The 16,494-nt window shown below is 39.2% G+C and overlaps 1 protein-coding gene across 1 annotated transcript in view; it reads right to left on the bottom strand.

Annotated features, from left to right (window-relative positions):
- LOC125459468 (mucin-2) overlaps positions 1–16,494 on the bottom strand; it is a 76,277-nt gene that overhangs the window by 3,086 nt on the left and 56,697 nt on the right. Inside the window, exons 24-29 of the mRNA XM_059652218.1 lie at positions 15,246–15,485; positions 14,010–14,166; positions 13,147–13,275; positions 11,167–11,314; positions 6,139–6,182; positions 3,293–5,656 (exon numbers count right to left, since the gene is read on the bottom strand). Of these exons, the coding sequence (XP_059508201.1) occupies positions 3,293–5,656; positions 6,139–6,182; positions 11,167–11,314; positions 13,147–13,275; positions 14,010–14,166; positions 15,246–15,485 (3,082 nt within the window). The remainder of the gene's footprint in view (positions 1–3,292; positions 5,657–6,138; positions 6,183–11,166; positions 11,315–13,146; positions 13,276–14,009; positions 14,167–15,245; positions 15,486–16,494) is intronic.

Consider the following 16,494-nt stretch of genomic DNA (forward strand, 5'->3'; position numbering starts at 1 on the left):
TATCTCTGCATTTTCTCTCCACATCTGCTGCCAGTCTCCCTGCTGAGGTTTTCCAGCAAACCACATTTCATTGCTAATTTCAATCATCGGCAGTCCAATGTTTTCTATGATCTTGGGCTTATTGTCATGCTATCAGATTTCCTTTGATCTGATAAACTCGCCGCGTAATAATGCTGGACCATTCACATGTCATCTAAGTGACCACCATAGGCACAGCTCTGAAACTGTGAACTGATGTCACTGATTGCATTTTCTCTCCACAAGCACTTGGACTAATTTTTCAATATCTCTTGTCATCTAGGTGTCCCGAATCTTGCCATCCTCACAGGAACATGCTGAGGTCTTGAACTCAAATCAACTAACTTATAAATCACTCCAAATTTTCATTGGTAGATTTACCCTCAAACAATTGCTGCAATCTAATTTCTCCATTTCCCATCTCATTGTGTTATAATTTGCTTTGCCCTAATTTAGGACTTTCACCAAAGGCCCATAAAATTATAGTGTCTTAGAGTTATGTAGCACAGAAGTAGACCCTTCTGTCCAACTCATGCAGACTCGATATCCTACACAGATTGAGTCCTATTTTGCAGCATTTCGTCCATATTCCCTCGAAACCCTTCCAATTCTTTAACCATTCAGGTGCCTTTTATATGTGGTAATTGAACTCAACTCCACCACCTTCTCTGGCAGCTCATTCCATATTGCACCACCCTTTGCATGAAAACGTTGCCCCACGCGTTCTTTTTAAATCTTTCCCCTCTTATGTTAAAACATTGCCCTCTAGTTTTGGACTCCTCCACCCTAAAAAGACATTGGCTATTCCCCTTATCCACATTCCTCATTTTATTATTAACCTCTATAAGATCACCCATCAACCTTCATCACTTCAGAGAAAGAAACCCTAGCCTATTCAGCCTTTGCCTGTAGCTCAAAACCCTCCAGTCCCCGCAACATCCTTGTAAATCTTTTCTGAACCCTTTTAAGTTTTTCTAAAAACTTTTGTGTAGCATGGAGAGCAGAATTCAATGCAATATTCTAAAAGTGGCCTCTCCAATGTCCTGTACAGTCGGAATATGACGTCCCAACTCCTATATTCAATACACTCATCAAACCAAGCATGTGTACAAAATGCCCTCTTCATCACCCCATCTATCTGTGACTCCAATTTTGAACCTGCACCTCTCGTTCTTTTTGTTTGGCAACACTCCCCGGGACCTTATCATTAAGTGTATAAGTCCTGCCCTGGTATGCCTTACCGAAATGCTACACCTCACATTTATCTAAATTGAACTGTATCTGTCACTTCTAAGTCTGGTGGATCAAGGACCTGTTGTACTCTGAGATTACCATCTTTACGATCCACATACCACCAACTTTGGCATCATCTGCAAACTTTTACTAACCGTATCTCCAATCTTCACATCCAAATCATTCATATAAATGGCAAATTGCAGTGGACCCAGCACTGATTCTTGTGGCACACTGCTGGTCACAGGTCTCCAGTCCAAAAAACAACTCTCTGCCACCACCGTCCATCTCCCAGCTTCAAGACAATTTTGTATCCAATTGGCTAGCTCTCCCTGGATTCCATTTGATGTTAATCAGTCTATCATGTGGAACCTTGTTGAAAGCCTTACTGAAGTTCATATAGAACTACTGCTCTGCCTACAACAATCCTTCTCTGTTCACCTCTTCAAAAAATTCAGTCAAGTTAGTGAGACATAATCTCCCATGCACAAAGCCATGTTGACGATCCCACATGATTTGCCATGCATAAAACCAGTCTCATCCTTATCCATAACTATTCTAAAACATATAGAATTGATGATCACTGTTACCAAAATGCTCTGCCACTGTACACAGACTCATTCCCCAGCACAAGGTCTAAAATGGCCCCTTCCCTAGTTGGACTATCTACATGTTGTTTCAAGAAATCTTTCTGGATGTAGGTAACAAATCTGTCCCATCTGAGCTCCTGGCACAAAGGGAGTCTCAGTCAATACTGGGGAAGGTAAAATCACCTCTAACAACAATCCTATGCAAACAGATGTCAATTCATTTCAGCTTTGATATTGTTTTTCCAAACTTATGTCAAAGACATGTCACTTTGGGAGATATCAGAACGTGAAATCTGCATGCAGGTAATCTGCCAAGTTTACACAGAATATGTTACAACAACATCCATTTTGTGTTAAGCAATGCTATGGTGAGGACTTGGATTTGGTACAAATATTACAGGTCAATAAGTACAGCTGATTTTGAAACACGTTAGAGATATGTATTATGCAAAGGATACATATCATACACAGGCCAAAAGTGCAGAATGAGATTTGACTAAGTGCTCAAAAATTCATTAAATGCTTGAAATGGCTGAGCAACATGGAAAACACTGCTTGATTGACAGTTCTGGAGATTGGATCTCTTATTTGATTTGCATAATAACTGTTTATATCAGATAAGTAAGTTTCAAGTGCCTGCAGTTTTTGTTGTCAGTATTCTAACAGGTCTACATGATTTTTGTTAGCCTGTGGTAAAAAGGTGGGAATTCTTAAAAAACTGTGTTACAGGATTAAGGAATGAATTTTGTTTAAACGTATATTGCTGTGATAGCATTCACTCCTCTAGGCATTGCACAGTGGATAAATGGGAATGTGAGTGCCATAACTTGGTTTTGGGGCATGAGGGGCTATAGGGCTGGAGATAAGAAATACTTTAGGATTGATTGTATGAGGAGCAACTTTAGCTTCCAAAAGGTTCTTTTATGTAGTCTATAGTTCATCGCACCTCTAAGGTGTGGTAAACCATGACTCTTTGGAAAGTTCGCTCAACTTCATGAAAATTGAAGTGGACTAGGATATGCTTATCCCTGAAATGGTGCTGGCCAGATTGGAAGCACAACGTGTGAGCTCATGTGTTGTACTAGCTCGCACTATGTTACTTGGAAATGAACATAAATTCAAAAATAGACTCAAATAAAAGGGAAGCAGACCTCTGCAGAGGACAATACATTGAGCAAGAGTCTGATATTTAATTATGCATCTAATCGGAAGTTACATCCTGGCTAGATAGCAAATAGATATACTGCAGCACTTGGCTAGAATGTGGCGTTAAAAAGCTGAAGTGGTTAACTTGACAAAGCACTGATGAACAACGGCGAAGCATTACAGAAAAAAGAGAGGAAAACAGATAAAAGAATAGTTATTTGGAAGGGCCAGGAAGTAGTATTTCTAAATAACTTGGAAGAATTTTAAGACCATTTTTCAGTCATCTATTAAAAGTAATTACTTACCAGGTGACAGCATGCGCCCATTTATATGACATGAACAAATTGGTAACGTTGTAATGAATGTTGTTTCACTTTGTTCTGATGTGACTTTAATAACTGTAGTAGGGGTGGTAACTGTTATTAGTGGTGCTGAAGAAGTAGTTGTTGTTGTTTGAGGTGGTTTTGATGTACTTTCAGTAACTGTTGTGCTCAGTGTACTTGTTGTTGTCATCCTGCGCTTTGTTGGCCCTGTCACAGCTGTAGGTGTAACTGAAGAAACAGTTGATGCTTCTTTTGATGTAGGGGTGACAGTTATTGTTGGAGCGACTGTGGTTTTTGATACTGACAAAGAAGTTGATGTTGGCTGGCTTGTTTCTGAGGTGCTGATACTGGTTTTACTGCTCAGTGAGGTGGCTGTTGTTGTATTGGTAGACTTTAATGGTGCTGTCACAGGAGGAGGTGTAGTAGTTGATGCTGAAGAAGAGCTAGATATTGCTGTAGTTGTCGGGATGACTGTTGATGTCGCTGGTGAGGAGGAAGACAATGTCGTAGATGTTGTAGAGGTAAATTTAGCTGATGACACAGAAAATGTTAATGGTTTTGTTGTCCCAGTGGTGACTGATGATGTTGTTTTTAAGGAAAAAGTCATTGGTGTAGTTGTTGTGGTAAAAGTTTTTTCTGAGGAAGAGGTTGATGGTGTTGTTGTTGTGGAAGTGGTTGTTTTTTCTGAAGAAGAACCAGATGGTGAAGCTGTTGTTCTGGAGATGGATGTTGTTTTTGAAGAAGAGTTAGATGGTGGAGTTGTTGATGGGATGACTGTTTTTTCTGAGGAAAAGGTGGATGATGTAGCTTTCGTAGGGGTGAGTGCAACTGAAGATCTGGAAGATGTCGATGGTGTAGTTGTTGTGGTGGTGCTAGATGTTGTTTTTGAGGAAGAGTATAATGGTCTACTTGTTGGGATGGCTGATTTTTCTGAGGAAAAGGCTGATGTTGTTGTAGGTGTGACTGTAGTTGAAGATATGGAAGAGGTTGATAGTGTAGTTGTTGATGCTGTAACTGTTTTTTCTGAAGAAGTGGTCAATAGTGTAGTTGTTGTGGGCGTAATTGTTTTTTCTGATGAAGTAGTTGATGATGTCGTTATTGTGGGAGTAACTGTAGTTGATGTAATGGAAGAGGTCGATGATGTTGATGGGGTGACTGTTTTTTCTGAGGAAGGCGTTGATGGTGTGGTTGTTGTGGGTGTGACTGTACTTGAAGATATGGAAGAGGTCAATGGTGCAATTGTTGTTGAGGTAATTGTAGTTGATGAAATGGGGGTTGTCGATGTTCTGGGAGTGACTGTTTTTTCTGAAGAAGTGGTAAATGGTGTAGTTGTTGAGGGCGTACTTGTTTTACCTGAAGAAGTGGTCAATAGTATTGTTGTGGGAGTGACCATGGTTGACGTAATGGAAGAGGTTGATGATGCGGATGGGGTGACTGTATTTTCTGAGGAAGAAGTTGATGATGTGGTTGTTGTGGGTGTGACTGTAGTTGAAGATGTGGAAGAGGTCAGTGGTGTAGTTGTTGAGGTGATTGTAGTTGATGAAATAAGGGTTGTCGATGGTGTACTTGTTATGGGTGTGACTGTAGTTGACACGATGGAAGAAGTCAATGGTGTCTGTGTTGAAGGGATAACAGTTCTTTCTGAGGAAGAGGTAGATGGTGTGGTTGTTGTGGGTGTGATTGTAGCTGGAGATATGGAAGAGGTCAATGGTGTAGTTGTTGAAGGTGTGACTGTTTTTTCTGAAGGAGAGGTTGATGGTGTAGCTTTTGAAGGGGTAACTGTTTTTTCTGAGGAAAAGGATAATGGTTGAGTTGTTGTGGGGAAGACTGTAGTTGATGACATAGAAGACATCAATGAAATAGTTGTTGATGTGGTGACTGATGTTGTTGAGGCAGCAGTCACTGTTGATTGGCTTTCTTCTGATGTAGTTTTAGTGGTTTTTGGCATAGTTGTCCTCAATACAGTAGTTGGAGCTATTGTCTTGTTTGTTAGTGTTGTCTCAGCAGTAGCTGTCACAGTGACATAGGTTGTCTTCACTGTATTTGATCTCGTAGGGGTAACGGTTGTTGCTGACAGCATAGTCGTCTGTGTTGTTTCACTCTTCTCTGATGTATTTTCTGCTGTAGTAGAACTTCTGGTGCTGGATGCTGTGGGTGTTGGCGTTGTTTCAAAGGCCAGTGTCGTACTGGGAATTGCCGAGGTCTTTGGAGTACATGGGTAGACTTCTCTGTTTATTGTCCCATTCACACTGCATGTTGCCTTGATGCACCCTCCAATCCCATCCGTCGTATGGTAGATAATATCACCTTCGTGGAAGGTTTTGCCATCATAAACGCAGGTGCACTCTAACAAGGAAAATACTCACAATGAGAAAGAACATGTGAAAGAAGACAAAGCATTTGAACCTGAGAAGCCTGTTCCTCCAATCCATGAGATCATGGCTGAGCTGTGCCCAAAGTCTTTATACCCACTTGTGCACTATAGCTTTATGTTAACGAAAGGTAATAAAAATATTAATCCCAGTGTACAATTTATTATTGAACCAGTGTCAACAGCCATTTGCGGAAAAGACGTTCAAACTGTTATCACTTGCTTTTACAATTAAAAATGCTTAACTTCAAATTTGAAATATTCTGAACAAAATTTTCAGGCTAAGTTCCATCTTCCTGTCTACCCTAATCTATTCAAAGGGATTTTCTCTATCCATTTATCAGTTCCCTATAAAACATTGATAAATTGAACTTCAAAAAAGGCAGCAGCAACAATCTATGAAATAACTCACAAAACAGCAAATTCTTTAGGAAGATACATTATGTAATGAACCTACCTGATTTGTCATAGGTGCACTGTACTTTCCCATTTTTACATTTGCTAAGAAAAGAATAATATTAAGTTACTTACTTTCACAATTCCAGTTTAATAAAACATTGTAAGATCAAACTAATTTTTTTGAGAAGATTGTTTTTAGTTCTCATCATTGTTCAAAACTTAAATATCCCATATATAAGAAAACATGGAATAAAACTGTGTATCGAGACAACAACAAGTATATTATAATAACATAATTGAATGACTTTGAACTGATTATCTATCTTTTAGTTCAATCCTGGGGTATTGACTAACTCAACCACAGAACGTGCCAAAGTTAACACAGTGTGGAGCTGGAGGAACACAGCAGGCTAGGTAGCATCAAGAGAGCAGGAAAGTTGATGTTTTGGGTCAGGACCCTTCTTCAGAAATGCATCGGCAGCTCTTCCTATCTCTATGTGCCAAAGTTAACATTTTCTATAAAGCAAATCATTCCCTTGTACATTGTAATATATATGCATTGTAATGGATTAAAATTTTCATTGTGAACAAAACTAGTTACAAGGTTTTGTGAATTTAAATGCATGCGAAGAAATATAAAATGGGCCAGTAAGATCAACCAGCATTTTACAACAGTTTATTTGAGAACAAATTCTCTTTATAAAAGGTTACAACTCCATTAGTGCAGCTGAAAGTATGTTTATCATGAAAAGTTTTAATCAGTTCACCACTGTAATCTCCGCTGTAGTAGAACTTCTGGTGCTGGATGCTGTGGGTGTTGGTGTTGTTTCAAAGGCCAGTGTCGTACTGGGAATTGCCGAGGTCTTTGGAGTACATGGGTAGACTTCTCTACACCATAGTAATCTCATGTAAATAACTCAGAATAACTTTGAGAATTTAAGCAGAACTTACATTGTGGGTTAGATTGGTTCACAGTAAGAGATCTCTTAGAAAGAAATATTCAGAAGCTTTTAAAATAGACTTGTTTCACCAAAGGCTTGCCAAACCATTGTTCAAAATGCAAGTAAGTACAACTGAAAGATTTTGCAAGGAATAGGTCCTTTGATCAAAGACCATTTTTTGCCCACATGTACTCTGAAAATCACCAGTTTGTCACTGGAGAAGCAATGAACAACACAACATGAGTAATTTTGTTCAGCCTGAGGCATGAAACAGCGGTGGTGTTGGGAATTCAACTGGGAGGCTTTAAGGGGGCACTGGCTTAGGAAAGAGGAAAGTAAGGGTCAGGCTGTTGGGAAGAGGAAGTGACTAAAAGTTAGGCTAGCAGTTGAGGGTGGTTGGGAGTGGTATGCGTGAGTGAGTGCCTTGATGGGTGAGCATGTGTGTGGAAGTCTCCCTCTCCAAAATCTTCCATGAACCAGGCTGAGAGAAGAGGTGAACCTAGGCTAAAAGATAAGCAGCTAATGACCCCATTTTCAGGTGAATTCTGTCGATGATAGCTTGGAGCTCGTACCATTACAGGTAAACCAAGATCCCTACTGGATAAACCCAACTACTTAGCTTGACCCCAGCCCCACCCTGTTCCCTGGTAATCAGTACTTGGAGCCTAGTCTTTTTCTCTGTCGAGTTTTGCTTTTTAATCAAAAATAAAACACAGAAAGGTTTTAGTTCAGATTTGCATTTTTAATAGTCATTTTTATTAATTACTCCTTTGAGTAATCAATTTATTAGTTTGGATTTGTTTCCTTGAGCTTAATATTTATTCTTGTGGCAAACCTTTTTGAAATTTGCTCAGCATATTAAAATATGCAAAAATGTTGGACAATCCTATTTTAAAACATGTCTAGTGGCTTTTGTGTGTACAACAGAACTGGATTAATGAGAAAAGACTCTGCAACTAATCAAAATTAGAGGCAAGGAATAATTCTGATCAAGATGAACTGGGATAAGATCATGTTTAGTGGTGGGATCAGTTTTGAATATAATATTCTCTAAACTAGCACAGAGAATGGCAGAAAATTAATCTTTGATGGATATGATACATTCATAAGACTCTATGGCTTTTTTGAGCTACTTTAACTAATCTGGCAAAAGAAATGCCTGGAGCTTTGGATAGGCCCTTGAGATTATTGCATGATCTACAGTTGTGATTAAATGTTTTCTGTTTAGACTGTTCTGTACTGGAGTTTTTCTGTTAGCCGACGTAAAATATCTGAGAATTTATAAAATCCTCTCATCTACGTCAGGACAAATGCACATCCTGCCACTCCAGAGAATAGACACCAATGGGACATCAGGGGTGGGCAGCAGTTGATGGCCAAGAGATGAGAGAGGGTGAGAGGGAGACTGGGAATTGGGTACTCAGTGGAACAAGGGAGGTTCGGGAATGTGTGTTGTGTCAGGCGTCAAGGATATGGGAGTCAGGACAGATGCCCTGAAAAAGAGAGAAAGATTTAGAAATGAAGGTTGCAGCGTGGAGAAGTTTGTTGAGAAGGAGAATAGTAATATATTGGGGGACATTCATAAGTGTGGGAATGAGATTTGGAGTGTGAATGACAGTAATGAAAGGTGGGGGGTGACAGAAAAGATTTATGGTGATGAGCCTTAGGAGAGAGGAAAAACTGAAGAAGTTCATAATATCCCTACACTGTGTAGCAGGATATTTGACCCATTGAGTCCACACTGACCCTCCGGAGAGCATTGCACCTAAATCCACCTCCACTTTGTAACCTTGAATTTCCCATGATTAATCCACCTAGCCTGCAGATCCCTAGCCACCACGGGTAATTTTGTATAGCCAATCCACCTAACCCGCACATCTTTGGACTGTGGGAGGAAACTGGAGCACCCAGAGGAAACCCACGCAGACACAGGGCGAATGTGCAAACTCCACACAGACAGTCACCCAAGGGTGGAATTGAACCTGGGTTCCTGGTGCTGTGAGACAGCAGTCCTAACCTCTAATAGGGGCTCACAAGAAAGAGACAGCCTGGAGGAATCACACTTGGGGGTGCTGGAAGGCATCAAGGAGATATGGAGACTGCAGTGTAGGAATTAGGAGATGGGAAAGTTGGAGTCGAACTCAAGAAGAATTGTGGTTCAAAAATGCAGGAGACAAAAGGGAGGCTGGTGAATATGGCAAACTTGGAGATCATCAAACTACGGAGCTTTTAGTCACAGCAGCAATGCAATGAACCTAGGTATAAACCAGAGTCCAATATTATAAGGAGAGATTAATGAAAGAAGCTTGACTGGTGAGTGTGACTACACAAGGTCTTGCTTCAGGGTAACCACTGATGTTTTGTGAGGTCTTGTTGTATGGAGGGTAGTGCCCCTGCCTCTGAGTCACAAGCTCCAGGTTTGATTCCCACCTCAATAATGGATTTCCAAGGAAGGTGCATTCATAATGTACCCAAACAAATACAGTATCCCCTTGCAAATCCTATCAACAGAACCTAATGACTAGCATTAAGAGAGAAAGAGGTTGTTTGGCGGTCATTTAATGGAAAGAACATCGGTACCTCTGTCATCATCATCCATAACTGCAGACTACAATGGATAAAATGTAGCCCCGGAGTGAATGTAACATTACTACCATTAGTGATAGATAGGAATGCTGTTAGTTATAGGTTGGATATATAACTTTCAATTATACAGGCGCACAGAATAGAGATATTTCCTGTTTAGCTCATCAAGCCTGTTCAATCATTCAATGAAATCATGGCTAACCTGTGACCTGACTCCAAGTTCCATAATAATTTTGTTTAATAAAAAGCTCATAATCTCAGATTTAAATTGGCAGTTGATCTACCACCGGTTGTCTTTTATGAATGGGAGATCTAAACTAGGCCACCATTATTGTGTACAATTATTTAGTAATTTCAGTTTTCATTATTCCTCCTAGTCCTAAACTCCCCAATGAGCGGAAATGGTTCTCCTCCATCTCCTTCATTCTTCCCCTTAATATCTTATAGGTTAGAAAACACACGCCACCAAGTTACAGTCCAACAGGTTTATTCGAAAACACAAGCTTTGTCTTATAAACCGCAATCAAATTACCTCCTAAAATTCCTTAACTGTCTATATTCTAGGGAACATAAGCTCAGTTGTGAATATCGATTATCAGTGAACTATTGTCTGGTGGTTATGAAGGGATTCTTACCAGCATAACTGTTATTTCATGCTGCCATTGCTGTGAATTTTCTCTACCTAGTCCATTTCCCACCACTTTTGCTCTATCTTTTTGCCCACCTTCATTCACACAAGTAGGTTCCTGTTTTTCCAGATTTTGAATGTGATAGATGTTGGTGCAAAAAATGCCACAAAGTCGGCTACAAGAGACCTAGACTTACTGACATAATTTGATCACGTGGTGAACATGTGACATGATCACATTTTCAGGAATTTCTCCCAACACAGCAGAAAATCCTGACAGACTGTTGATAAGAATATGTGTTTAAATAGCATAATAGATATTCCAAACAGCTTCACCTAAGACTAAAAATATGCCAAGCAGTCACAGGACATGATACATTGGGTGAGATGCATGAAGATTTGCTCCGTCTCTAACGCACTGAATCCCTGCAGTGTGGAATCAGGCCATTCGGCCTGTCAAGTCCATACTGACCCTACAAAGAGCACTCAAACACACCCTCCCACCCTATCCCTATAACCCAGCAGTTCCCATGGCTGATTCACCTTGTTTCCTCATTCCTGGACATTATAAACAATTTAGCGTGATCAGTCCACCTAACCCGCACATCTTTAGGCTGTGGGAGAAAACCAAGGCACCTGGAGTAATCAGAGACATGAGGAGAATGTGCAAACTCCACACAGATGGTCGCCCATGGCTGGAATCAAACCTGGGTCTATGAGGCAGTACTGCTAACCACTGAGCAACCATGCCAGCCCAAGATGTGCTGATTCCAGATGAAACTGGGTTCTAAATGAGGAATGTTTCTCATCACTCAGCATCAGTTTCTGTCATTAAGAAAAAGGTAAGCAATTTCCTCCACTCCTCAAAAACTGAAAACTTTCCCATTGTCACATTGATAATACATGTGGAAATGCTTATGGTAAAACTTACCATGATTCACAGTTCTGAGTGCTTGGCACAATGTGGCCTGGCTCATAGTGCTTCCCATTAACAAAGCATGGGCAGTGGTCCAATTCAACACATTCCATTTTGTCCTCATCCAAAAATGGCTTATCATCAGGACAGTCTGGGTAGCAGCCTATGTAAGGTGACAATACAATTATGTAGTTCTTCACGCACCACAGTAGTGATGTTCTAATGGGTTAGCAACTCAAACTTAGTTTCTCCCCACCAGATTTATACACTTTGAATCAAAGAGTAATTTGGCTGTATCTAAAAGTTCAATCGATATCATATTGTTAACCTTGATAAATAATCAGCATACACTACTGAGTAAAGGGCTCTCATAGTCTAGTGGTGGTGGCCCTGCCACAGGCCAGAAGATCTTGGTTCAAGTTCCACTTGCCCCAAACATGTGTTATAATGTATCTGTAAAGGTTACATTAAAAATATCTCCACTGCTCTACACTTTCTGTTAACTGTTCCTGTACCATGCTGTGTACTTTCTGTTAATTGTTGTTGTAATCTGCAGAGTAAATTCCACCAATTGTTAGTGCAGTCTGCTGTTTAGTTTCTGTTAGTTATTATTGTAATCAGTGGTATAATGTCAGTTAATTGTTGGTATAATCTGCTATGAAGTTTCTGGTAATTAATGTTGTAATGTTCTGCCTGGTTTCTTTCAATTGTTGATGTAATCTGCTGTGCACTTTCTATTCATTGTTGCAGTAACCACGTGTGTAGTTTGTTAATTGCTGTCATCTGCAGTGTAATTTTTATTAATTCTTGGCGCAGTCTGCCGTCAAATTTCTGTTCATTATTGTGTAATCTGCTGTGTCATTTCTGTTCATTATTGTTGTAATCCGCAGAGCAAATTTTACTAATTGTTGGCATTATCTGCTGCCTAGTATCTGTTAATTATTGGTGTAATCTGCTGTGCAATTTCTATTCATTACAGCTGTGTAATTTCTGTTAATTGGCAGTATAACTTGCAGTGCAATCTGTTAATTATTTGTGTGTTGTGCTGTGCGATATCTGTTAATTGCTAGTTTTATGTGCTATGTTGTTTCTGTTAATGGGTCATGTAATCAGCAGTGCAATTTCTGTTTAGTGTCAAAGTAACTTGCCTTGTAGTTTCTGTATTCTGAAAAGTCATTCTCTGAAGTTGGAAATCACTGGAAATGTTGTTATTTGTGAGCTCCAGGGATTTATCCAATCACAATGGAAAAAATGCCTTAGCACAGGGTTATAAAATCATGAGGGGCATGGATAGGGTGGGTATGGGATTCCAAAACTAAAGGGCATAGGTTTACGGTGAGAAGGGCAAGATTCAAAAGGGACCTGAGTGGCAACTTTTTCATGCAGAGGGTGGTGCATATTTGGAACAAGCTGCCAGAGGAAGTGATGGAAATAGAAATAATTACAACAGTTAAAAGGCTCCTGGATGGGTAGATGAATGGGAAGGTTTAGAGGGATATGGGCCAAATGCTAGGAAATGGGACCACATCTATTTAGGATATCTGATCAGCACGGATGAGCTGTACCGAACGGTCTGTTTCTGTATTATATAATTCTATTACAATATGTATAGAATTCAGAATGGTGTGTGACTTTAAAATCCACCTTGAAGTGATGGCCTTCCTGTTCACCTGCTATCTTTGCCCCTCTGAGTGATATTCATTATGGGTTTTAGCAACACTGCAGTCGACGCAATGGCAAGCTGTAGATCAATTGTTTTACAGCAATATTAAACTGGTTTTCAAAGACACTTGGGCTAAAAGAACGAACTTCCAGTCAAATAGCCATTATTTTAATGAATTATTTAGGGGAGAGTAAAATAATCCATTTTTGGGTGATTAATATCTGACATGAAATCTATAATCTGTTTTTCCACTTCCCAACTAATTGTGAATAAAAATGTTTGTATAAAATGGACTTTGTTCATTTAAACACCACATTAGTAAACAAATATACCTTCAAGTTTGGGGATAATCTTGGAGCATGCTCCACCAGGATTTCGGCAAGTTTTCACACAGGGAATGCCACAAGGTGCATAGTGCCATTCACACTCATCATCAGGATTGTAATAGTCACAAAACAGAGCTGAAAAGAAGAAATTGACTATTGACTTTTTCATCTTGTTATGCAAACATATTGGAGTAGATTCTCTCTTTCATTGCCTGAGAATGAATCTGGTAGAGTAGATCTCTTGTCCTTTATAGATCATGCGTGGCGATAATTATATTTAAAATCTACCCAATAAATGTGCTCTGCCACAGAGGATAGAGGTCTATTGACATTGACCATTTAGAAATTTAGTTATTTAACTGGTGCCTTGCAACAAACCTGAAAATGTGGTGAATGATTAGAGAAATTGAAATTAAATGAACAATATAAAATAGTTCGTGAAAACTATTTAATTTTATTTTTCTGCTTATAAAAACATGAGTGTTGAATACTCTTCTGAATATTACTCAGAACACTGTTAAAGATAATGAAGGCGGGCAGATAAGTAGTGGCACACATGATACAAAAAATATCTGGGATGAGAGGATGCAGGCTCAATTCTTTGAACTGCAACACTCTCAATCCCAGGTATCTGTGACGAAGCAATAAACTAGTCCCCCATTTATGCAAGGACAACGATGGAGAAAAATAACCCACTTGCACATTTTCTTGTGGCTGACTCAGAATTGATCTTGTTCATAGGTTGCAGAATCTTAGACGTCTGGTACCTTAGCTACAAATAATCCTAAGAGGTGGGTGACTTGATGGAAGTTAGAGGCTTCAGCTACTCTCCCAAGCCTATTATTGAATGTAAGCAAAATATTACTCACGACAAAATTCAGGATTTCTCCAGGAAATGCACACCCCAACCATACTGCAGGCCAAAGAATAAGCAGCAATCGCTGTACACAAACATTCACAATCTCCACCAGAGTCACAGGCACATGCATCCCGTACGCAAGCTTCATAATATGGAGTTGGATTAACCTGCAGAGTAAACATTAGAAAGTTTACACCTCATGAAAAAATACAAATATAGACATCTCAAATTTTATTTCACAGAGATCATGTTCATATGGATTGCATAATGTGGCTTTGAACAAAAGGAATTAAGCAAGTTAAGAGATTGCTCAAGAAGTAGTGCACTTCTCACAGGACAAGTTGTCCCAAACTCAATTCATCTCCAACTTCTTGAGGCCACTCCCTGAACCCAGTTTCTATAAATGAAAAATTTTCTTTGAAATAAATACACTACTACAAGAGGCCTGAGGGCTTGCATCTCTCCTGTACCTCAAATGCTTCAGATATTTCTATTTGTCAATTTGAAATCTTTAATCCCTTCACTCAGGACAGTTTGTTAAAACTTTTCTGCTGCACTTTTCAATGGAATGATTCAAATTGTCCAGCAACTGCTGTATACTAACTGCATTCCATTTTTAAACACTGATGAAAATATTAAACTTAAATGACACTCTCAGTTTCTAATTTCTTTCAGATATTCATGAAAACAGAAAGCATAACTTCACAGAATCAAGACCATTTGCAAGTTTCATTTCAGAAAATTTCAATGGGGAGTTGGCACATAATTCTATTCAGGCAGAGAGCATTAACTAAAAATTTACCCTATATTCTACAATTTATAGGGTGGGCTTGAAACAGTTAAATTAGAAAGGTGTGGTAGATAATGTATATATCTACAAAAAAAAGCTTGCAAGTTTATAAAAATGGCTTCAATTCACAGCCTGGCTATCTGACCTCTAACAGTAGGCACATTGAGCACATTGAACACATTTGAACTGAAAATATGAAGAAATTACATTTCACCTAGCTGCACTGTTGACACAATTAGTTAACAATTCTAGGATCTTTCCATTTTTACCTCCCAGTTATCACTAGAAACTTAAGAATATACTGTCTTTTCTTTTTTGAAAAATATTTCGCTTTTGGTAATTGTTACAAGTTCTTTGCGTAGGAAGATGGAAACCATTCCTGCCCCAACACAATTCGGGATTTTTATGTGATGTGGTGAAAAGATATTTGGAATACTTGGGTGAATAATGCTGTACCTGAGAATTGCAAGGTAGAAACGGTTTATCCTTGAGGATGCTGCATTGTTTCTGAGCCCATGCATCTCGATGAGGGTTAATTGAACATGGGTCTTCAGTTTTCATTACATTTGGACAAGTAGGTGACACCTTCCAGCTGTTTCCAAACTCCTCCTTGTTTACAACCACCAACTGGTTTCTGGTTGTAAAGTCATTGTGTACATTGCCATCATAATTACCACACAATCCACAGATGTCACCCTGTAATACCAAAAAAAAGGTGAGAATTATTGGGTTGTTTTCTCCCTCTTTTCTATTTTTTTTCCTTCAAAGGTGATTGAAAAAAATACATAACTTCGTGCTGGTGGGAGACAACTAAATTGCATTTTATAATATTCCAAAGTCATCACGTTTAGTGAAACAACGCTTTACACTGTCATCATTTACTTACAGAAGATCAAAAAACAGTTTGCTAGCTCATTAATGGACCAATAAGAAATGTTCACACTTTGGTATGATTTTACACTGAATAAAATGAACAGTTTAAATAACAAATACTGTTTTGACCTCCAAATTCTTACTAGTTATAGCACTTTGTCCTAAACTTTTAAAAACTTTATTTTTAGGATCTGGATACTGTTGTTCAGGCTGGCACTAATTGTTTATCTCAAGTTGCTATCAGAAGGGTTGCTTCTTGAGCCTTTGTTATCAGTGATGAAAGTGTTCCCACAGTACTCGATAAGAATTCGGACCCTGTAGCCTTTAAAAGAAATACTGTGACTGGAATGAGAATTTAAAAGTGATGGCATTTCCATGCACCTGCTGCACTTGTCCTTCTAGATGGTAGACAGCATACAGTAATGTAGACACACAACAATAACCATGGATAGGTGAACGGAAGGTTTTTGTGCATATTTAGTCTTATACAGTACAATACAGCACTGGAACAGGCCCTTTAACCCATTAAGCCTGTGCTGATTCCTAGTCCTTATTTGTACCCGCTACATATTGCTCATGCACGGTGATCATCTATTTGATCACCTCATATTCATATGTCTATGAAGGTACACTTTAAACTTTGCTAACGTGCCTGCTTCCACCATCTCTACTGGCAGTTCATTCCAGGCACCCACCACCTTAAATGTGAAAGATGTTCCCCCTGTACTTCTTACCTAAACTTTCACCCTCTCACTTTGAACTTGTGTCCTCTTGTAGCTGACGTTTCCACCTTGGGTAAAACGCTCAGACTATCCACCCGATGTATAGAACA

Source organism: Stegostoma tigrinum, chromosome 17, assembly GCF_030684315.1.
Source record: "Stegostoma tigrinum isolate sSteTig4 chromosome 17, sSteTig4.hap1, whole genome shotgun sequence".
NCBI lineage: Eukaryota > Metazoa > Chordata > Chondrichthyes > Orectolobiformes > Stegostomatidae > Stegostoma > Stegostoma tigrinum.